Genomic DNA, 23,850 nt, shown 5'->3' on the forward strand with positions numbered 1-23,850 from the left:
CCAGGATCAAACCCAGAACCTTATGGTCCAATGGCGAGTGCTCTACCGACTGAGCTACCTGAACACAAATCATACAGTAATGTATTATCTGGTCAGTTTGTTCACCGCTTCACACAGTGTGACATGTAATAAACACAAAGGACAGATTGAGAGGCTTTCCAAACGAGGACGGAAGTTTGTGAACGATATAAAACTTTCCTTCGTCCACATTGCGGTTATGTTAATTATGTATGCTGTATACACGAGACCGGTAAACTGCTCGGTTTTCAAGAGAAAGCTGTAGTACACATGACCGGCCTGTAGATGGCCACCCAAAAAAAAAAAAGAAAAAGCTTATTCTAAGATTAAGAGTAGGCTATATGAAAGCATTTTTTAAATTATACTATTGGTATTTCACACAGGTGTTGCCAAATAACTAATTATCTTGCCAGTCAGATGCGCATATGACATAGGCTATCTAGGTCATATCAATTTAATCAGCAGAGGCTGCAGAGCAGTGCTGCTTCTCACTCTGCACACACTGACTTACCAGCTAAAGTTTATGCCTACTTTAAACCATAATATGACAAACCTTGGATTAATTCTTCTGAAAACGAGCAGCAAGCACAAGGTAAGTGATTCACACATTCAGAGAGAGAGAGAGCGCACCCCTTCTCTCGCTCAGATCATCATACAGCTCACAACGAGGGGCGGCATGGTACATTGTGAACTTATGAGTTTGACTTTGGAGATTGAATATATATTCGCTGGTGCGCAACACCTCTGAATGTCAGATAATTGCTCGTTTAGATTGATTCCACCTGCTGGCAGCACAGCGCTAATCATTGCACATAGGCTATACAAAAGTATAAAAAAAGAGCAATTGGAAACAGTGAAAACAGGCCGTTTATAGAGGAATATGGACAGTAAACAATGTGTTTATCCTACCTGGGGTCTCTCAATGCAAAGCCGTTTTGAAGTTACACAAAGAATGTTTAATTTCCACCCAAGAAGAGAAGCACTTTGATGAGGTCCATGCATGCTGTGCACTGTGCAGTGTGCACTGCAGGACACGGACAGACAGCGCGGTGGCTGTGCTGCCTATCTTGTATAGCCTATATACTAATCTATTCTACACTACACCATTTAATAGTAACAATAATGTAGAAGATCATCCGTTTTTTTTCTTGTCTTTCCAGATTGGTAATCACCATCATTTATATCTGTTCTCTAAAAATAGCTCCTCTACAAGCTCATGCATGCGGGCTGCAGATCGGCTATTTTTGGAGAAGAGATTTATAGACTCTATAGATTTATAGACTGTGCAAATATAAAATAGCTGTGATACGTGTAAGTGGTTATGGTGAAATAAACCATTAACACTAGTTAGTTTGGAGGGGGCGAGGGGACTATGACATCACCGTTTCAGCAAATTAGGCGGCATTTGCTATACACACGGAGACTAGAAAGTCGTGTCTCCAAACTTTCCCACTCTGGAAGGTGTTTCAAAATTAGCCGTTTAAGTCCCCCAAAACGCCGTCTCTGTGTGGCAAAAAGGGCAGATCGGCTAAATACTTGCCCAGGTAACTCAAAATACGTCATCGTCTGGATGGCCCCTGAGTCATACAGTGTCAGTAAGATAACTCCCCCTGGCATGTGCATCTTTCCCACTCCTCCAGGGTTCGCCGGGCCTGTCACTATGTGGTGAACCTCAAGTACTTCGAGATGTGCATCCTGATGGTCATTGCTGCCAGTAGCATAGCCCTCGCTGCTGAGGACCCTGTGGCCACCACCTCCCACTGGAACAAGGTGTGTGTGTGTGTGTGTGTGTGTGTGTGTGTGTGTGTGTGTGTGCGTGCGTGCGTGCGTGCGTGCGTGCGTGCGTGCGTGCGTGCGTGCGTGCGTGCGTGCGTGCGTGCGTGCGTGCGTGTCTATGGTTAAACATTTACATGGATGCATTTCTGTGCTTGCCTTGAACAACTATTCTGTGTACATGTGCACTTGAATGCATGTATCCCATTCCCTCAATACATGGATGACAACAGATAATATTAATGACTGAATCTAGAGTTCCCCTACTGTTTTTGTTTCGTACATGATCTCCTTCCGATGTTATTCTCTTAGTCCCCGTGGTAGAAATATAATCACTATCAATCTGAACCCTGGGGTTCTTTCCCATAGATACTGTACCTCCCGCTGTGTAGATAAAGTAGTTGAAAAGTGAATACATTTCCTTAAATTGCTTTGCTGAGGACCCCTGATGTGACTGAATTGATGACTATTATAATGATGGGGATTTAGACAAAGGAAGTTAGGGAGACAATATGCCTGGGTAAACAGAACACATCTAATCATACTTGTTCCATGTTCTCATCAACGGAGGAGATTTGTCATTGCCACCAGCAGCAAAACAGTGAAATAAACGAAGGTCACACAGATATGATAATTGAACTAAAACAAAGAGCGAGCTCTTACTTGCTCACTTTCATTCTCTGTTTCATGCTCTTTCACTCTCTGATTTAACAGGTTCTACGGTATTTTGATTACGTGTTCACTGGAGTCTTCACCTTTGAAATGATAATAAAAGTGAGTAATTATTCATTACATTATTAACTTAATTACATACATAAATAACTGCGGTATAACAGTTCTGAACTAAGTTCCTCTGATATAATATGGTGTATGTATTCTATACACAAGACTTGAGCCCGACAAATGTCAATTTTTACAGACCCTAGCATAGCCCACCGATTATCGATGTTGTGACTGATATTTAGTCAAAAAAGACTCCGTACTTTTAAACATGTAAAATTCACACATGAACTGAACTTTATGTTATTTAACAACTGAAGCCTCGTGGCACGTTGTGAGATTATGCCTGGAATCGTGATGGCAGGTTGAAAGTGTTTAGAAATCGGCTGCAGACTGTAAAATACAGTATATGGACGATATATCGGCCGGGCTCTCGCAAAGAGCCTCCAAGTATTCATTGCATCTTACTTTATCGTCCACAGATGATTGACCAGGGGTTGCTCCTCCATGATGGCTCCTACTTCAGAGACCTGTGGAACGTTCTAGATTTCATCGTGGTGATTGGAGCACTGGTGGCCTTCGCTCTCACGTCAGTCACATTGCTTGGTTCAAAATTCGCACACACAAAAGAACTGAGATTTTTTACTTAAGTAGAATTATTCATAAGCCAACATGAAAATAACAAGTAAAGGCCTGTATTCAAACTTTTACTTGAGTAAAAGTAAAAAATGTTTGTACTTACAATACCAAACATTAAGTCAAACCTTTTTTTTCTCAAAATAGCAGATATACAAGCTCACAACTATTGTTATCGTGATGCGTTGTGATCTTGTAGATCTGCTATTTTCCTATAGCCAAAGTATAAAATAGGGTTTTCTAATAATATTTAATTTTATTAACTTTAATGTAATTAAAGTTGTCAAATAATTTTAGTGCAGTAAAGGGTGCAATACTTTCCTTTGTGTTGACATATTTATAACTGTTGATATGCGTGTCCTTCTCTCTGCCTGTTTGTCTACATCTGTGGATGGTGGTCCTGTGGGAATGACTGGCAGCAATGTGATGGGGTAAAAACACAAGACATCTACCTTCCTCATTAATATGGTCATCAAACATGTGCCACATTCAAAAGAGCATTCTGTCATACAGTACAATGGCAAACAAATTAAGCGATGGAAAAGTGCTGTACAGTAACAGTATGCACACAATAATACTCCAAAATATCAAAATAATATATAATCTGCGTTGACTCAGTGTGATAATCACAGAGTACTAAACACAGTAGTGTTTGTGCACTTGGCCAAGTAATTAAACAGTTAAGATGAACTATAGAAACATTTACAATACATAGTGAAATAAAAGGCCGTCCACTGTCTTGGGAAATGCAACAATATATATATAATAACAGCTGTGAAATTGTATGATTTGAACTGTGTACTGTATGCGTTTCCTTCACAGTAACACCAAGGGACGGGACATTAAGACTATCAAATCTCTTCGAGTTCTGCGTGTTCTCAGACCTCTGAAGACTATTAAGAGACTTCCCAAACTCAAGGTCAGTGAAGTCCCATGTCCATTACAGCAATCTTTTTAGCAAAGTTTTTAGTAATTCAGAGAAACCTTTTTCCTGCATTATGACCGTGACCTACTGTACCTAATGTGATGATGTAGAGTAGACACAAGTCTCCACTTGTGTGTTTTAGCCTTTAAGTGTGCACAGTAAAAGACTCTGTGTTAGTTCTGGGAATGCACAAATCCATTTGGTTACATTTGTGCCACTCCCAGAGTCACAAATGGATAAATTAACACTGGGGAATGTTACTGTGTGGTTTATCAATCATGCATTTGATCTTCATAGGCTGTTGGTATACAGGTGTATTTACAAACACATGCATACACATACACACACTCAACTATTCTGTCTATGAGCACACATACATTAACACTGTGTGCTCATAGGAATGTTACTGTGTGGTTTATCATACATTTGATCATCACAGGACAGATGCCGCACACACACACGCACGCACACACACACACACACATGCACACGCACGCGTGCGCGCGCCACACACACACACACACACACACACACACACACACACACACACACACACACACACACACACACACACCAATTCACTCAACACCTCCTCTATTCTAAAGCATATTTTATAAATATGGTATGAGACGGAGGACTTACATGTAACAGGTAAGATAAAATTAGACTAGCGGAGCATGAAGATGTGGTGTCAGGTCTGGTGTCCGCAGATATCAACCCTAGTGTTTCTCTCGTGAGAGGAGAGGAGAGGAGAGGAGAGGAGGGGAGTGGAGGGGAGGGGAGGGGAGGAGAGGAGAGGAGAGGAGAGGAGAGGAGAGGAGAGGAGAGGAGAGGAGAGGAGAGGAGAGGAGAGGAGAGGAGAGGAGAGGAGAGGAGGAAATAAGTGGACATGAATGGAGAGGAGGATTAGAAAGGACAAAGAATAATAGCAATGGATAAAAGGAGAGAGGTGCAGCTGTCAGTGAGGCTGGAAATTAAATGGGCTTATAAAAGAGAAGACGTGTGAGGGAATGTGATAACAGGTGCACGTCAAGCAAGCAAGATAGACGTTTCAGAGCCACTGAATGTAAATATCACGCAGGAGCATAGTACAAAACTTGGCCTTTAAGATTTGATGTACTTTCTTTCAGATCTTTCTACAGCAGTGGTTCCCAAAGTGGGGTCCGGGGACCCCCAGGGGTACCTGAGGGAGTTCCAGGGGGTCTCCCAGCTAAATGATAGTTGTACAAATGGAACCAAATGGACCATTATGGGTCTGTAACTCAGAGAGTGTACAAATGGAACCAAATGGACCCTAACTGGTCCATTTGGTTCCATTTGTACACTCTCAGAGTTAAAATAACATTGATTGAAAATAACAGAGATATAAATGCCATTAAATGGGGGGTCCGTAGACTAATGCATGTCAAACTGGGGGTCCTTGAAATTAAACGGGTTGAGAATCACTGCTAGAGCCGTACAAATCTTCTCTTATGGGGGTCTCTGGCATATCTCATCAAATGGGGATCCGCAGGCTCATTAGTGTCAATTTGGGGGTCCTTGACATGAAAAAAGTTTGGGAACCACTGTTCTACAGCACCTTGGCATAGTAAGTTTCATAGTAGTTTAAACAGGTAACAGACAAACTGTCTTTAAGAATAAGGAATCCAATACTGAGCAACATTCTTGTGGTCCTTTTAAGTTGTGATGTAATTTTGCCTGGCATGTTTTTTTAGATCTTACCCACCTTGTTAGCAATCAATCAATTGGTGCCCTCTCTTCTCATGCAGGCGGTGTTTGACTGTGTAGTCACGTCTTTGAAGAACGTCTTCAATATCCTGATAGTTTACAAACTCTTCATGTTCATCTTTGCCGTCATCGCAGTACAGCTCTTCAAGGGGAAGTTTTTCTATTGCACGGATGGCTCAAAGGATACAGAAAAGGATTGTCAGTGAGTGCACACTTGCCTGTCTTTCATTCCACCCAGGGTTCGATTTGCTGGGGAGATGGAGGGGATCAATGCCTCTGCTTTTGATATCACCCCCCTCTGATCATTCATTTTTATCGCTGGTGGGGATATATTTTATTCCTGCTTCTGGTCAGACTCAAATAAATGCAACCTTTTGGGAAATGTACACTGCAGTGTATGATATGTTTGATGATATCACACTTGCAACAGTTTCAAAATTGAAATCTACAGTATGTTAACGGTACCCCATTGACCCTGGCCCTTTTTGGGTCAAATGTTCTCTATTTTTTCATTTTTCTCAAATTTTATTCTTAAAAGGTTTTGAAAATAAGTAACAGATCTACAGTACAAGCTCAGTGTTGTTAGCTTATTGTGAGTTTACCGTAGTCTAAAAGCCATTGTCTCAATGTTCTACTCCTTACTTTGCTTCTTCAGGGGTTACTACATCGACTACGGGAAAGACAAGAAGGAGGTGAAGAGGAGAGACTGGAAGATACACGAGTTCCACTATGACAACGTCGTCTGGGCTCTGCTCACTCTCTTTACTGTGTCCACCGGAGAGGGATGGCCTCAGTGAGTAATAGGCACACCACTGGATCAATTATAATTTCATCTGGATGACAAAATACTGAACGTCCTCTTTCAAGCTTTGAAGGTTCATTAGTATTAATTTACAAACGTTTGAATGTTCAGCTGTGTATTTTCTGAGACAATGAGGATGAAAACAAAACAAGCAAACAAAAATATACAGTATCTCTCACTCTGTGGAATGCATATCTCCGCCAGGACGAGAGGACTACCAAGGGCTATGTATGTGGTCTAAGGCTGTCCGCGAACCTTCGAAGGTTCGGACAATCGCTCGTTATGTTGGCACTCGAATCCGAATTAATGGGTTTGAGCCTGTTTTTATTTTACGTCTTAAATAAATGTAATAAGAGCAAATGATATAGGCTAATAATAGTTTTCTCGTAGGGCGGCTATGATTGGCCAGAGAGAGCGATTTGTCTGACGATGTGTATTATTATTTAACAGTTTGCAAAAAATAAAAAGACAGTGGCACATACCACGCTGTTGACTATCTCTTTCAGGGAGGCCGGCTCTTGCTAATTATAATAATATCGGGTATTTATATAGCGCTTTTCTAAGTAGGCCTCCTCAAAGACGCTTTAGGCTAGCTACATGTTACATGTATTTATTGGTGCTTAAATTAAATCATTTTAATGGGCGGTGAGTGGCGACGCGTTGTACTGTGAAACTAAACTTCACCCTTTTTTCACGGATAGACTATGCTATCATGCAAATGATATATAATTAATTGCAGCTTGGTTAAAAGCACTCGGAAGGGCCTGGGCCATGGCTCAGTGGCCTGGCAGTGTGCCGCGGGTTCGACTCCCGATCCCGACGGCCTTTACTGCATGTCTTCCCCCCATCTCTCTCCCCATTTCCTGTCAGCCTACTGTCTGTCCCTCCATAAAATATATAAAATAAAGGCGAAAGCCACAAAAAAACATTAAAAGAAAAAGGAAAAAAAAGCACCATTAAAACGATCCGCTCGAAAATCCCTGCCGAAGCTCGAATCCTAAAAACAGGGCTAGGGTACAGCCTTAACGTGGTCGGTTGCATTCGGTAGCTGCTTACATAGCCCATACCCCCCCCCCCCCCCCCTCCCATCGTGATCCAAGGAATCATGGGGAAAATGTTATTGTACGACCTACTGTTCAAGAGATACTACAGACCAAAACATAAAGCGGGCTGGTATATAATGCCACCATCATGAGGGTGATACGCAGCCTACTGGTTGCGTAAATGAAAAGTTTGGCACAGACACAGGCATGCAAAAGCACACACACAATCAACATTTACATGAGTGCAGCATTAGTTAAATGATGTATGTACTGTATGCAGAGGAATATAATACAAAGTCCTCTGAATCCCAGATTGGTACTGGAAGGAACCCATCCCAACCAAATAAACAACACTTCTGAACCTCAGTAGTTTGGACAAGACCTGAACACGATTGATGGTAGTTTGCACTGCCAGCAGCAGCTGTTGGACACGGGCTTGTTGATGAGATCTGCTGCGGCGTATTTGACGTGTTTGAGTGGCCCAATGTGACATTGTCTATCTACTCGGATATCTGCCTGCCATCTGGTCAACCCATGAGATAACATCTTCAGACTGATGTCATGTTTAGAGCAGGGTTGTTTTTGGCAGAATTTTTTTATTTTAGTTTCAGTCTCTTAAATAGTTTTCATTTAGTTTTAGTCACATTTTAGTCATCTGGAATGTGTTATTGTTGGTCTAGTTTTAGTCAACTAAATGTCATGATTTTAGTCGGCTAAATCTACAGTTGATTTAGTCGACTAAAATGTATTTTGGCGGGCCTTGATGCCGTCGTAATGACGATTTTACAATGCGACCAAGTGTAAAATGACTTATACTGGATCTCTTGTCCACTAGTCCCTCCCTAACATTTTAGTCTAGTTTTTATCTGTTGACGATTGTCAATACATTTAGTCTTAGTTTTAGTCATCATAGCTTAGTTTTCATTTAGTTTCCATTTAGTTTTCGTCAGTGAAAAAAGGTAGTCGACAAACATTTTTCATCTTAGTTTTAGTCGATAAAAGCAACACTGGCTTGTTGATGAGATCTGCTGCAGCGAGTTTGACGTGTTTGAAATTGGCCCAATGTGACATTGTCTATCTACTCAGATATCTGCCTGCCATCTGGTCAACCCATGAGATAACATCTTCAGACTGATGTCATGTTTAGAGCAGGGTTTCTCATATTGGGTGCTGTGACGCAAGTCCAGGGGTACAGCAGAATACTTATATTTGTAATTTATCACTTCAGTTTAACCTCATCTATACTCAGTACAATGGATTTGAGTTGCACTTTCTTTGGAGTGTTCTTTTTTTAATGTACACTAAATCTCTACGCCAAAAATAGCCGATCTACAAGCTCACAACGTGCTGCGTTGTGAGCTTGTACATCTGCTTTTTTTGGTGACTGTTCCCCCCAGAGTAGGGATGATGGGGTTCAAGTGGTTAAAGTATAAAGTTATATTCAATCTGTGATACTCTCTCAAGTTTTCCTTGTTACATACTGTAAACCAGGGGGAAAGATTTACATATTATTTACATATTGTAATATGAATGTAAGATGCTAGAATCAATGTAATTCAGGGGTGCCGTGGATGAAAAAGTTATTTAAAGGAGTGACCTGAGCCAAAAGAGTTTGAGAACCTCTAGTTTAGAGACTCCCAAGGTGCAGAGCGGACCTTCAAGCCAAGCAGCACTACTTCTTTACACATACATACTGTATGTATTTTTCTGTTTACTGTCACAGCGCTTGGTCTTCTGTTAGTCCCCAGCTGTGCGAGATGTTTCTTTTGATTGTTTTCCTCCATGTTACAGCATTGGGTTTTTTTGCTTTTGTGATGTAAAATTTGCTCAAACCTCTTTGTCATTCTATGTTATTATTCTTAGCCTTCTGTTCCTTTGCTCGTCCAGGGTCCTGCAGCACTCTGTGGACGTGACCGAGGAGGACAGAGGTCCCAGCCGTGGCAACAGGATGGAGATGTCTATCTTCTATGTCATCTACTTTGTTGTCTTCCCGTTCTTCTTCGTCAACATCTTTGTGGCCCTCATCATCATCACGTTCCAGGAGCAGGGGGATAAGATGATGGAGGAGTGCAGCCTGGAGAAGAATGAGGTGATGCATGGGGATAGAGCAGAGGAGGGCAACCCACTGTAGAAGTATGCACATAGAGTTATAGCATATCTAGCGACAGCCTCGTCCCTGCTATTCATTTCAATGGAAGTTGCTCAGTGGCGCTTTGAAGGACTGACAAAGTCTTCCGAGAAGTACCCCTCGAGCGTCGATATAATTGGTTGGCTCCTATGAGAGTACCCGTTGCACTGCTCTTGCTGTATCTCTACGTCATGTCACCTCACGCGTTCACAAAGCAAAGACCCAGCGGCGCATTGTCTGCAGAACGTTGCCCAGTTGAGTCATATCGCTGGGATTCAAACCAACTTTGCCCAATTCTTAGCACCCTCTGGTGGACAAATGTGTAGACAGAGTAACGACCACACAGAAGATTTGTATGATGATGATGATGTTTCTTGCATACAGTAGGCTTGTTGTGGCTCTTTAAAATGAAATGCTAACGTTTTCTTTCTCATTTCAAAACTTCAAACACTTTGGCGGTAAGCCACAACAGACCGATAGTGAGGTAGTCAGGTTATAGTATACGTGTTAGCTATCATCATGTCACCTAGGTGGAATGTAACACACACATCACAGTGACCCTGACTGTCTGAATCATGGCTAACTCTGCTCTCCCAGGACTGACAACTGCTGACGGCAGTTTCTGTAATGAGTCTTATGGAAACTTCAGTTTAACAGGCAGAAAGAAAATCACATGTAACATACAGACAGAAATCCTTGTAAAAGAAACATAGCACACTGTGAGATTCCTCTACTAATGCTGACGGTAATGCGGTAGAATCAGACCTACTTCACCCCACTTCAAGGTTGAAGCACATTCTTGTGTCTATATTTACTAATGAGTTACTTCATACAACATTTCTCTCTTCTATCGCTGTCTGTCCTTTATTTATCTTTTTTTGCAGCTGAAATCGCTGTCTGTATTGTGCAGGCAGAACAGATGACTTGTACCCCGGATCTGTTTGCAAGCTTAAATAGAAAAGAATAACCTCATGAGGACAAACAATACAATAGAAGAGAGATTGACACTGCCATAGTGTATGCGTTTTTCAATTTTTCTCCTAAATCCGCAATGGCATTGACTGCTCGGCCTGATTTATCCTGGGTTGCACGCTGTGTCACGCATAGAAAATAGGCGATGTACAAACTTACAACGACTGAAAGTATAACTCAGGCTTTCCGTGTGTCATTCTTTCTGTCCTGTTCTCTCTCTACTTGCAGAGGGCTTTCCGTGTGTCATTCTCTCTGTCCTGTTCTCTCTCTACTTGCAGAGGGCTTGCATAGACTTTGCCATCGGTGCCAAGCCTCTGACCCGTTACATGCCCCAGAACCGACACACTTTCCAGTATCGTCTGTGGCACTTTGTGGTGTCGCCCTCATTTGAGTACACTGTCCTGGCAATGATTGCTCTCAACACTATTGTTCTAATGATGAAGGTGAGGATGCTGTACAATTGTTGATAAAGACTCTGATAACATCCTCAGATACTTTTTCTATTGTAACTATGACTGCAATCCTACAAGTGACAAAAGGACCACTCCGGAGAGTGTTAATCTAACTCTCAGACTGGGAAGACGGAACCCGTCCACTGCGTCTAGTACTTGAGTAGTTACCCTTTGCGTTTTAACATATTTTTTATTGAAGGAATGTCACAGGAAGATATATATCAGTAGTAAAATCCCTTCAAGTTTTCTGGAAAACTTGAGTAGTTACCCTTTGAACCAAATAGAAGTGTGTGCTTAACCTACAAAATGTGCTTATAAAGCACTCAAAATATAGCATCTGCTCTAGTACACTAAGTTAAGATGTTGCCACTAATTACTTTACACTTTCATCTCTGTGCCTGTGGGACCACCTCCCATGAGCTATATGATGTGTGCATAATATGTGTTTTCCGTTGGGCACATCTTTTTTCTCCATTGCTCTTTTACTCATGTTTATTCGTGGACATAGCCGTTTTCTCACCTCTGCTAGTTATACAGCCAGACCTACAGATGGACAGGCAGACAGACGGACACAGGGTGACTCAGCCTGTATTAAATATTGAAATATAATATCCAGGGGCCAGCTCTTTAGCATTGACCTCATTAACTATGACTGCTGCCCCCAACCCCCCAGAGGAATGGCTCCCTTTATAGTGACACAGATTAGACGGTCTGGGGCTATTTATGGACCTAAAGGAATCTTCCATCAACCTGAGTGCTGACTTTGTGATCAGGGCGCTCTGGTCGCAAGACGACACAGGCAGGTAGCATTTTGCTAGCCTGGTTAACCTTGAAAACATTTCATTCCATGAATGGAATGGGATGTTTTCAAGAGGGAATTTCAACCAGGCTAGCATTGTGCTTCAGTGGTGGTAGATTCATCATATCAATGCCTGAACAAGAAATAGCATCTACAGGAGCTAAGGAGCAGGATGGAGTGATTTCTAAGTGGCATTTTAATCATTAACAAAGTTCTTCACTCCTAATAGTGTCTGTTGTTTGCAGTTTAATCTCTTCTTCCCGTTATGTTTCCAGTATTACTCTGCCCCACCAGCTTATGAGGCTGTACTGAAGCACTTGAACACAGCCTTCACTGTTCTCTTCTCGATCGAGTGTGTCCTCAAGATCGCGGCCTTTGGCTTTCTGGTGAGAGGAACGGGCTCAGACTCAATCTTCAGCCAAAATCTATTTCCTAGCGTGACCATTGTGCGGTCATCAATCACACCTTCCCTCTTTCTGCAGAACTACTTTCGAGACACATGGAACATTTTTGACTTCATCACTGTGTTGGGCAGCATTACTGAAATCGTGGTGGTGGATTTGCAGGTAATTATAGGATTAATAAGTTAAACTTTGACAGTATTCTTTTTTTTACAATAGACAGGTCTCTAATATGAAATATATGCTCTGTTTTTTCTTTTCTTTTCATTCTCTCTACTTTTTGATCTCTACTCTACTTTCTCTCATACATATTACATACACGTTAAATATTATGTATGATAAAGTCCAAGCAGCATCCATGCAAAACACGGTTGCTGCTCAGGAAATAATAAGTGCGATGCTCTATGTCCTATGCTCTATTTTCTGTGATCTACTGTATGTCCATCCTGCTCCCAGTCTGTTGATACGTTCAACATGAGTTTCCTGAAGTTGTTCCGAGCGGCCCGTCTGATCAAGCTGCTGAGACAGGGTTACACCATCCGCATCCTTCTGTGGACTTTCGTACAATCCTTCAAGGCCCTGCCTTATGTCTGCCTGCTCATTGCCATGCTGTTCTTCATCTATGCCATCATAGGCATGCAGGTCAGGAGGTCATTGGCAGACGCGTATGATTTATTGTTGTTGTTTCCCTCTTCCCTGCTTTTGAATTACGCTGCTGCCTGTTTTTAAAACTTGATTTTAAAACGTAATGTGATTTCTCCTTGTTAAATAAAGGTTAAATAAATCCAGTCTCTCCATACTGTACAGTATGTTTGGCCTGAATACAATTTTTGGCTACCCATTGTTTTTGGTTATTAGTATTACTGTATGTGCTGTGTATGTGCAGTGTATATTATGTGAATGTTTTTGTACCTCTATCTTTTTGTTTATATGAATCAGGTGTTTGGGAACATTAAGCTGGATGAAGAGACTCATATCAACAAACACAACAACTTCAAGAGTTTCCTCGGTGCTCTGATGCTGCTCTTCAGGTAAGGTGTTCTTTCCATGTAATGCTATTAGAAACACATTTCTAACAGACCAACCAATTTGTGTGTCCCCGGCAAACACATACACCTATTTCTACTCTTGTTCTCAGGCTGAACGCTCGCCTTGTAAGTGTTAGGGTGGTGGATAGACTACATATTTAGCTTGAACATCTTAAAGGTATATTCAGTGATTTTACTTAATTCAAATATCACTTATTTTTTCTTTTTTCTGGATAATCCTCCCTACTATAGAGTGTGCTGACCATATAAGGAGTTCCTCCCTGTCCCCAGTGAGCCCCTGGGGTCAAAAAACCCTAGTTTCAGTTTTGGTGGCGGGTGGCAAAGCCTTCATCCAATCAGGATGAGAGGGGCCTTCCTCCAATCATGATCGACTGGGGGCGGGCCTTGGTGCACATGCTGTTGGCCTGTTGCACTTCCCCCCACTGTAGAGCGTGCATGTGCACATTTTGTTACCGGGGCGGACTGGGTGGTTTTCCAAATCACCCAAATCACTGAATGCTCCTTTAAAGTAGTCACTTAGGATGAGTAAATGCAGAGAGGACGAGTTTCAGCTAAAATGTACTAGGCACATGCCTCAACAGCATCCAGCTGGATGGAGCGAGGTGAAAGATGAAAGACTTCCAGATTGCCAACAGACATTTGGTAACATTTCAGAACCACATGCATTTCAAAGTAACCAAGTTCCATTCTGATACAGTATGTGCCCTGAATACTATTGGTTGCAATGTTGAGCTGTAGTAAAATGGACACTTACAGGGGAATTCCACTCATTTTCAACATTTTACTATGTCATTAATGTACCTTAGAGCTGTAATAAAAAAGTCCCCCCCATTCTGTGTTTCCTAGAACCGGAGGTCTGAAAAATATCATTAACATGGCGAAGTACATCTTGATGACATCATCAAGATGTACTTCACCATGCATGCACCATTTTTTTCAGACCTCACAAATGAACCCTTAACTCAAATGTTTTTCATATTGTGCTTATATTATCTAGCTGAGTCCCCTAAAACAGGGGTTCCCAACCTTTATATTGTCACGGACCGGCTGACAGTTCATAAAATGTTCGCGGACCGGCAAGGGGGGGTGGGGGGGGCTAACGTTCTCACGGAAGACAGTTGACTGGCCCTTAAATAGGCTACCCGCTGCTATATTATTATTATATCACATCATAAAGTTATGTCATTGACCTAAATGGCGTTATATCAACAAAGTATGATTATTTATTTTAAGGTTAGGCTTATGTCTTTTGATAAGGCTGCAGCTGTTGTTGTTGCTGCTGCTGCTGCTCGCTGACCACACATGAACGGTAAAGATAGATACCAAGGATAGGACAGTGATGTCACTGTTATGATACGCAACACTGAAGTAACACGGACTCGAAGCCGTTTATAAATCAGTCACTGACTCGTCCGCTGACGAATCCTTGGTATTTTTATTCGATGGACAGAGTAAACTTTTCACTGCTGTTTGGAAAGTCCTTGTGAAGATGTGTCGTCGCACAAACCCCCCCCCCCCCCCCCCCCGCAGAATCAGAAGCGTTTTCAAAGTGACGAGGAGGATACAAAGACTGCCTGAAAGGCATTCATTTGCATTCTAATGGGTGATTAAGGGTTGTGCAGACTCGTGCTCTACGTGCAACGGCAAATCCGCTGTCACTATAGTACTCAGGTTTGGTGTTTGTCCTCTGGTTTTCAAATGGATTTTTTTACCACGGGAAAACTTGGGGATTCCCTCCTCCCGTGGACCGGCACCGGTCCGCGTACCGGTGGTTGGGAACCTCTGCCCTAAAACAACCCTTCTCTTTAAGGACTCAGTCAGATGTGCCTTATGTATGTTGTATGTTGTGAACCTTATTTCTGGGACTTTCATATGGGATAAAAAGGACTCTGATATGTCAACATAATTTAGATGTGTGTATATATATATATAGGTATTTAAGGACTCTGACGTCTATTATAAAGTTGGTGTCTGAATTGTTATGTTTGCACTTTTGGTAAAAGTTGGCTATGTGAACTCATTGATGTCTGCATGGGTCAGAGGTACTGTCTCTCCTAGGGAGACTATATAATGTGGCACTTCTGGTGTCTCCAGCAGATTGAACGCTGAAACGAAAATTCGTTGTACTGCTGCTCTGCGGCATACTATGTCAACTGATTAAAGACTGTCTGTCTGTCTGTCTGTCTGTCTGTCTGTCTGTCTGTCTGTCTGTCTGTCTGTCTGTCTGTCTGTCTGTCTGTCTGTCTGTCTGTCTGTCTGTCTGTCTGTGTCTGTGTCTGTGTCTGTGTCTGTCTGTCTGTCTGTCTGTCTGTCTGTCTGTCTGTCTGTCCAGGAGTGCGACAGGAGAGTCGTGGCAGGAGATCATGCTGTCGTGTCTGGGGGGACGGCAGTGTGAGGGCGACCCATCTTTTCCCCCTGCCCCTCGGACCTCTGACCCCCTGACCTCTGACCACGAGGGGAGCTGTGGGTCAGAGTTCGCCTATTTCTACTTTGTGTCCTTCATCTTTTTCAGTTCCTTCTTGGTAAGAGAGACAGAACTCTATTAACTCCCATTTATGGAACAGCTAACTACAGCACATTGTTCATCGTATCAGTATCTTAAAATGCAATTTTTGTAAAATCGGTATTGGCAACATAATCGAATATTTTTAGTCTATTTTATTTTAATTTTTTATAATTCTGTATAAATGTGAAGCTGATTGTGACCATTGATTATAAGAAGAACCATGGAAGGCTGCAGATACAGTCAGTGTTTTCTGGGGAAGCTTTCAAAAGTGTCAAGAATGAATAAAAGCAAACATGTAAAACATAAATAAGATGTTTGAACTAATAGTTCAAACAACTTATCGAAGATGTAACATTTATTTGTGGCAGTGATCATGGATAACTCTGTTCCCACTGTGCTGTTTGTGGTCCATGTAGATGTTGAACCTGTTTGTGGCAGTGATCATGGATAACTCTGTTCCCACTGTGCTGTTTGTGGTCCATGTAGATGTTGAACCTGTTTGTGGCAGTGATCATGGATAACTCTGTTCCCACTGTGCTGTTTGTGGTCCATGTAGATGTTGAACCTGTTTGTGGCAGTGATCATGGATAACTTTGAGTACCTGACGAGGGACTCCTCCATCCTGGGCCCTCATCACCTGGATGAGTTTGTCCGCATCTGGGGAGAGTATGACCGCGCCGCCTGGTCAGTGTCTCTCAGTCTCTCTTTACTGTTTTTCAAAAGCGGAATTGAGTCATGCAAATATACTGTAACGTACGTAAATCGTGTTAGAGAGGAGGGATAATTGGGATACCAATATTGTGTAATGGTAATGGAACACATGCATTGACCCAGTAAGGTAGAACAATGATGCACCCTTAACACACAGCATTATCCAACAAAGCCAGCCAAACAGATCCTATTGCTCAGGGCCATCTTAAATTTTGGTTTTGGAAGTTGTACTTCCAAAACCATTGGGGCAATCTAAGTGGTATTTTGTTCCTCTGATCTTCTACTTTCATATAAAATGAAAAAATATATATATATCTCATTGCTGCATTCGGTCACAAATTAAACTGCTGGCTATGATAAATTACCCACTTAGCCCGTTGTTATGCCTTGTGAACTTATCAACCTTGTTTTACGTATTTCATGTAGATACACAATAACATGACACAAATAGCAGTTTAAATGAATGTGAATTAATCACAAAAAATAAATGCTCCTGGTGTGCAAGGACTCATACTTAAATTCACTAGTTAAAAATAACATTTCCATCATTCCTATGCACACACATATCAATGTGTCTTTTCTGTGCCCACCACTAATTGTTTTATCTAAGTTCTATTTATCTTAATGCAACCGTTGCATACTAAAACTAACTTTTTGACTCACTTCAGGTAGCACAGCCTCCATTCAGGGCTCACCCAGCCACATATTTCATTCTAACGGCTGATTTATGCTTGGTTGCGTGAATGAATGCCATGTCGCCCTGACATCGGCACACAGCTAAGTAAAACTCTGATTGAAAACTAAAGCCGTGTATGTTCTTCCCCAGTGGTAGGATCCACTATAAGGAGATGTACAAAGTTGTACGCACTATCTCACCTCCCCTGGGATTTGGAAAGAACTGCCCCCACAGGGTGGCATGCAAGGTTTGCCCCCTTCTCATGTCACCAGATGCCTCTTCTGCCCATTTCCCTGTGGGACCCTTCCTTCCTGTCTTCCTCCTATCCGTTCTCCTTCCTCCCCCACTCTTCCTCCCCAGCTATCACCACCCTTTTAGATAATTTGGTGGTATTCAGCTCTACCCTCAAAGAATGGCAGTGTTACAGTCTCGTGGTACTAAGGCACAAGGGAATCAAAAAATGCATCCTCACAGATGAACAAATGTCCAGAAATTACATTTTGTCAAAGCGCCCTAGGCAGTCAAAAACCATATGCAATGTTTCTTTGAAGGGATTGATGTTACAACTTGCGATTGCCTAATTTGCCTGTGTCTTTCTACCTGTTGGATCTGGCTTGCAGCTGTTATTTAATATTCACTCACACATACTCACAGTCTCACACATACTCACACACACACAAATACACACCCTGCCCCCCTCCAAGCCCCACCCCCAACACACACACACACACACACACACACACACACACACACACACACACACACACACACACACACACACACACACACACACACACACACACACACACACACACACAGCTAGCAGGTAAGTGTTAATGTACAAGATCCAGTGAGACTGTCATTCCTTTTTCTCATCATGTCCCAGGTTTTTCTCCTCTCCTAGATTTCTATGCCCTGCTGGCAGCATAGAAAGAATACTTACCCATCTTTTGTCTGACATAAAATAATCCTTTCTCTTTTATCTCCTCCCTCTATTTACATCTGTCTTCCTTCTCTCATGTCCACCCCCCCCCCCTTCGCATACCCTCCCAACACACACACTCTTATGATATTATTCAATGTATCCTCCTTCTCCACCCCCTGCCCCCTGCCCCTCTGTTCTTCCTCCCCCTCCTCTACTCTCCTCTGCCCTATCTTCTCCTCATCTTGCACATCCTTCCTCCTTTCCTTGTCCTCATTTTCATGGCTCCCTGGCGCCCCCAGTGGCCGTATCCATTACACTGAAATGTATGAGATGTTGACCAACATGTCGCCACCTCTTGGCCTTGGCAAGAAATGCCCTTCCAAGTTGGCCTATAAGGTAGATCAAATGGTGGAGAGACAGGCAGGCGCTGCCATCCTCATTCAGTGTGACATACATTGGATGCGCAAAGGCTTTTCTTTAGTAATTGTTTATACATTACATAGATATTAGTATTGCCTTTTTAAATAGTCGTATATTCCAATTATTTTCTGTTGAGCGCTGTAGCCATTGTTTTGGTAGTTTTTGTATGGTTTTTCATTTTGGCAAAGAACTCGGATGTCCATGTACAGTATGTTGTTGTTGTTTATGTTTGTTTATTAATATTATTTGCTGAAGGAAAAGAGGCTGTTGGTGGCTTATGTAACTGTAAAGCAGACAGTACACCTGAAGTAAATTGCGGAAGCTAAGACTTGCCATTAGAGAACGTTTTCTGTCTAATGTTGACATTGCCTTTCATTTTTGTTTCTTCCTTTGCATCTGCATGTGCCTCCATGTTTCTTCTGTGTGTGTGTGTGCATGTAGAGTATTTGTTGTTCATCTGCATGTGTGTTTGTGTGTCTGAGTGCATGAATCCCAGTTGCATGTGCAGTTGGTTTCATAACAGAGATGAACAGTCTGCATGCAATGTGAGTCTTTATCGCTGTTTCATTATTTTTACACAAATAAATGCATAAAAGCTTCAGAAAGCATATTGTATCTCAAATGAAGTAAACCCTTCATAGAGATAAATTATCAACAGTATTGATGTTATTTTGTTTAACAAATAGCTTTATCAATGAATTATAGAGCGTCACAGTCCCGCCCCCTTTCATGACGACGACAGGCCAAGGAAATAATTCCCCATGTATTTTCAAAGATTTCAAGATTTCAAGATTTAAAATGTATTTAAAGATCTGTAAGCCTCGAACAAAGCCAACTCGGATCGTGACAAATCATGACAACAAACACAATATTTTGGGCAGAACAAATAATTACAAAGAAGAAAAACAACAAAAAGAATGTTGTAACCCTGCCCTTTTTGAGCGGTGCCACCGCTCCATTACGCATTTATGTGTTTATGTATAGTATGTATGCGCTTGTATGCGTATGTGTACGTACTGTACGTGTCCCAGCACGGACACCCCCACACAGCCAGTAGAGCACAGCGTAAAGTGGCACAGACTACACTACAGTACGAGCCCTGGGCGCGTTCGTTTCTTCTTTCTAATTATTTGTTCAGCCCAAAAAATTGTGTTTGTTGTCAGGATTTGTCACAATACGAGTTGGCTTTGTTCGAGGCTTACAGATCTTTAAATAAATACTATACATACATATGTCTATGGGGAAAATGAATGGGGAATTATTTCCTGGGCCTGTCGTCTTCATGAAAGGGGGCGGGACTGCGACGCTCTATACAAATTTGTACCCTATTATCTTTACTTGTACAGAGTAGAATCTGGAGTGTTACATTTTCATGGTATACAGTGGCAGTGGTGACTGATGGTATCTCCTGTCCTTCATGCTATCAGAGGTTGGTTCTGATGAACATGCCTGTAGACGAGGGGATGTCAGTTCACTTTACCTCCACGCTCATGGCCCTCATCCGCACCGCCCTGGAGGTCAAGATCGCCAGAGGTTAGACAGATGTGCTGTAAAAATGTTCAAAGAAAAAGTATACTAGTGCACTGTGCTTGTGTGGATTGTGTTTATAAAGGGAAGATGTACATTAAAGGTCTGGTGACATTAAATGTGTTTTGTAAGTTTTCTTACTTTTTTTTAGGTTTTCCGAGCTCAATTGCACCCAAAAAACCTGAACTTTGAACATTCAGTAGATTTTCTGTGGTCTTGGGGTTTCTGAATAATTAGGCTCAAACAAGTGCTCTGATTTGCCTGTGGACAGTGATGTAACCATAAATATTAAAAACATAGATGCCTCATTGGCCGCTGCAGTTCGTTGGAGCCATGTGTGTTGACGGAGGGGCAGAAGAATTTACACTGGGAGAGGAAGTATGCCGGAAGTGTGGAAGGCACGCTACATCCCGCTGCCACTCAAGTGATTACTGGCCAATCACAGCGCATCTTTTCCGGGACTTATCAGACCGCACATGCGCTCTGTGATGCATGCTCATGCTTCCGCGGTGCTTCACAAGGAATCCCCTTGAGCACATACGCTCGAGAACCAGAAAGGGTGTCTACGTTTACATGTCTATGGATGTAACAGTCTACAAATGCCATATATGACATAACAATTTGCCAGCAGATGTCACTGTTGAGGGCTTTTAACTGTTTTCATTGCAGCTCAAAAGGCTTCAGAACACACAGAGAAAACCCCAGACCACGGAAAATCCACTGAATGTTCAAAGTTCAGGTTGTTTGGGTGTAATTGAGGTCATAAAACCTAAAAGAAAAACAAAAAAATATAATTAATGCAAATTAAAAAAATTAAATGATTTTAGTGCATCTGAATGCCATTTTCACCAGTTGTGTGTGTGTGTGTGTGTGTGTGTGTGTGTGTGTGTGCGCGCGCGCGCGCGCGCTGTGCGTGTGATCCAGGAGGGGAGGACCGAGGTCAGATGGACCTTGACCTGCAGAAGGAGATCAGTATCATCTGGCCTCATCTCTCTCAGAAGACTCTGGACCACCTGGTACCCATTCATAAAGGTGTCATTAGCATTACATACATTTTTAAACTCACAGCAAGACTTTGCTCTATAGTTTTACTCCTTCAGATTATAATACTCAGTGTTGTAACCAGTGTTGGAAAGTAACTAAGTACTTTTACTTAAGTATTGTACTTAAGTTCAATTTTGAGGTATTTGTACTTTACTTGAGTATTACCAATTTCCAGTACTTTTACTTGTGTGGACGTCCAGGATGAGGCTGAATAATAGGCTGATTGGAAGGCTGCGATGCAATTCAATATTACTACTACTACTACTAATACTACTACAAATAATAATTTACAATCGGGAGGCCCCTGAAGGCTCGAGGCCCGTTTCAATTGAAACGATTGAAACATATATGTAAGGCCGCTACATACATTTACACTCAGGGTTTTAGTGTCTCTTTCTCTCTTTAATCTCTCTCTCTCTCTCTCTCTCTCTCTCTCTCTCTCTCTCTCTCTCTCTCTCTCTCTCTCTCTCTCTCTCTCTCTCTTCCAGCCAGTGATATGACCATAGGGAAGATCTATGCAGCCATGATGATCATGGACTACTACAAACAGAGCAAGGCCAAGAAGCTCCGACAGCAGCTAGAAGAACAGGTACTGTACTGCACTCATCTGGATTCAACTCTTCCTTTGATTTCTGCTCTGACAATTGTGTTTATTTATATTTTGCATAAAATTATTTTATTTTGACATGTCCTTTGTTTTTGTGTAAATTGTGACAGAGTTGTTGTTGGCATGTTATAAATTGGATCGGATTCAGTCAAATTCAGTCAAATGTGGTTTGATGTGGAGGTCTCTGATGTCCTATATCGTCATTGCATATAAAGTGACATGCTTGAGGTTCTAATGCATGTCTTGTTAAGCTGTTGTATGTCATGTCTTCTCTTTAGAAACATGCTCCTATGTTCCAGCGTATGGATGCATCTTCTCTGCCTCAGGACATCTTGTGCAGCGCCAAAGCCCTTCCCTTCCTGACACACAGTGCTGGATCTGCTTTGTAACTCCCAAGACCTTTTCATTTCATTTCTCCAAGCTGAAATGTTTTTTTATACATTTTAAATTATTTTAACCAATCTGTAGACTATTTTAATATAATATACCTAACACCTCTGCAGTACTCTGCAGTAGTCTTCCATTGATGATATGCAAACGGATGCAGCTTCCCATTCATTGAATCCCACCAGGTACTGTAGGACAGTCGATCCCAAAGTGGGGTCCGGGGACCCCCAGGGGTCCTTGAGGGAGTTCCAGGTGGTCCCCAGCTAAATGATAGTTTGGAACCAAATGGACCCTTATGCGTCTGTAACTCTGAGAGTGTACAAATGGAACCAAATGGACGGGTCCATTTGGTTCCATTTGTACACTCTCAGAGTTAAATTAAGATTGATTTTACAATATAAATTGAGGGTCCCAGAGATAGAAATGCCATTAAATGGGGGTCTGTAGACTAACATGCATGTCAAACTGAGGGTCCTTGAAATTAAACGGCTTGAGAATCACTGCTAGAACCGTAAAAATCTTCTCTTATGGGGGTCCTTGGCATATATTTTCAAATGGGTGTTGTGGGCTATTTAGTGTCAATTTGGGGGTCCTTGACATGAAAAGGTTTGGGAACCACTGCTGTAGAACATACTACTGGTAGAAGTATACTACTGTAAATATGTTTGATAGCCAGTGTCGCACACTGAAAATATAATGCATGGCGGCTCTGTGTCTGTATGCCTCGCTCATGAACACAATGCCTTCTCTGAATTTCTCTTCATGCTCATCCACCAGAGGAGGCTTCATGGCGTTGAGCCCCATCTCTCCTCAGAATATGTTCCTGCAGCCCCTGGCTCACAGCATGCAGAAGGAGGAGGAGGAGGTGGACTACCATCTACCTTACCATCATTATCAACTCCACCACCACCAGCACCACCTACACACACTGGTAAGGAGTCAATCTGACCAAAGACCAGAGCATCTGCACACCTAACTTAGTCTAGTGTAAGTTTGTAGATTGGCTATCTTTGGTGCAACTCAGGCATTAGTAGTAGAGAAGAATGAGGAACCCCTCTATTGCATTATACTGCCAAGGATGACTTTTATTACTTTTTGGGGTTTTATTGAATAAGTTCCATTGTGCTCTTCACCACCGTATGAATAGGACTGGGTTGCTATAGGCGACCGATAAACAGGAAATGAACAGGAATTTAAAAAGTCTGCCTCTGTCCACTTTTATGTTAACTGAATTTGTATTATCCATTTATCTCTGATCAAAACCAGCTTTATTCACGGCTCATAACTAAAGCATCGCTGGTCGTGGTTACAAAATGTATGCTTGGGGTGAATTAAAATAAGATCGTGGCACACTTTACATAGCCGTTTTTACTTCCGGTTCACGTTTTTGGTCTTCAAAATTCGAGCTTGCTTTGAAAAGACGTGGCAAGGAGAGAACATGTGGCGAAATCAACCGGGCAGTAAATTGGATAATAATAAATAATAATATCTCCAACGCTTTTCTGATTACCCAAAGATGCTTTACATGGTAGGCGGAAACGGAACCACTGCTGGTCATCAAATTATTGGCTTAGGAATGCGACATGGTGTGAGTAATCGAT

General features: G+C 42.0%; 1 protein-coding gene across 1 annotated transcript in view; it reads left to right on the top strand.

Annotated features, from left to right (window-relative positions):
• Positions 1–23,850, top strand: part of cacna1ea (calcium channel, voltage-dependent, R type, alpha 1E subunit a) — a 191,087-nt gene that overhangs the window by 161,527 nt on the left and 5,710 nt on the right. Inside the window, exons 25-45 of the mRNA XM_079505454.1 lie at positions 1,659–1,788; positions 2,506–2,565; positions 2,994–3,100; positions 3,567–3,578; positions 3,970–4,066; positions 5,842–6,002; positions 6,456–6,593; positions 9,533–9,734; positions 11,024–11,188; positions 12,272–12,382; positions 12,479–12,562; positions 12,854–13,039; positions 13,337–13,428; positions 15,779–15,968; positions 16,509–16,636; positions 17,490–17,586; positions 20,112–20,217; positions 21,136–21,243; positions 21,744–21,844; positions 22,141–22,247; positions 23,027–23,180. Coding sequence (XP_079361580.1) covers positions 1,659–1,788; positions 2,506–2,565; positions 2,994–3,100; positions 3,567–3,578; positions 3,970–4,066; positions 5,842–6,002; positions 6,456–6,593; positions 9,533–9,734; positions 11,024–11,188; positions 12,272–12,382; positions 12,479–12,562; positions 12,854–13,039; positions 13,337–13,428; positions 15,779–15,968; positions 16,509–16,636; positions 17,490–17,586; positions 20,112–20,217; positions 21,136–21,243; positions 21,744–21,844; positions 22,141–22,247; positions 23,027–23,180 — 2,536 coding nt within the window. The remainder of the gene's footprint in view (positions 1–1,658; positions 1,789–2,505; positions 2,566–2,993; positions 3,101–3,566; positions 3,579–3,969; positions 4,067–5,841; positions 6,003–6,455; positions 6,594–9,532; positions 9,735–11,023; positions 11,189–12,271; positions 12,383–12,478; positions 12,563–12,853; positions 13,040–13,336; positions 13,429–15,778; positions 15,969–16,508; positions 16,637–17,489; positions 17,587–20,111; positions 20,218–21,135; positions 21,244–21,743; positions 21,845–22,140; positions 22,248–23,026; positions 23,181–23,850) is intronic.

This window comes from Electrona antarctica (assembly GCF_951216825.1).
Source record: "Electrona antarctica genome assembly, chromosome: 7".
Lineage (NCBI taxonomy): Eukaryota > Metazoa > Chordata > Actinopteri > Myctophiformes > Myctophidae > Electrona > Electrona antarctica.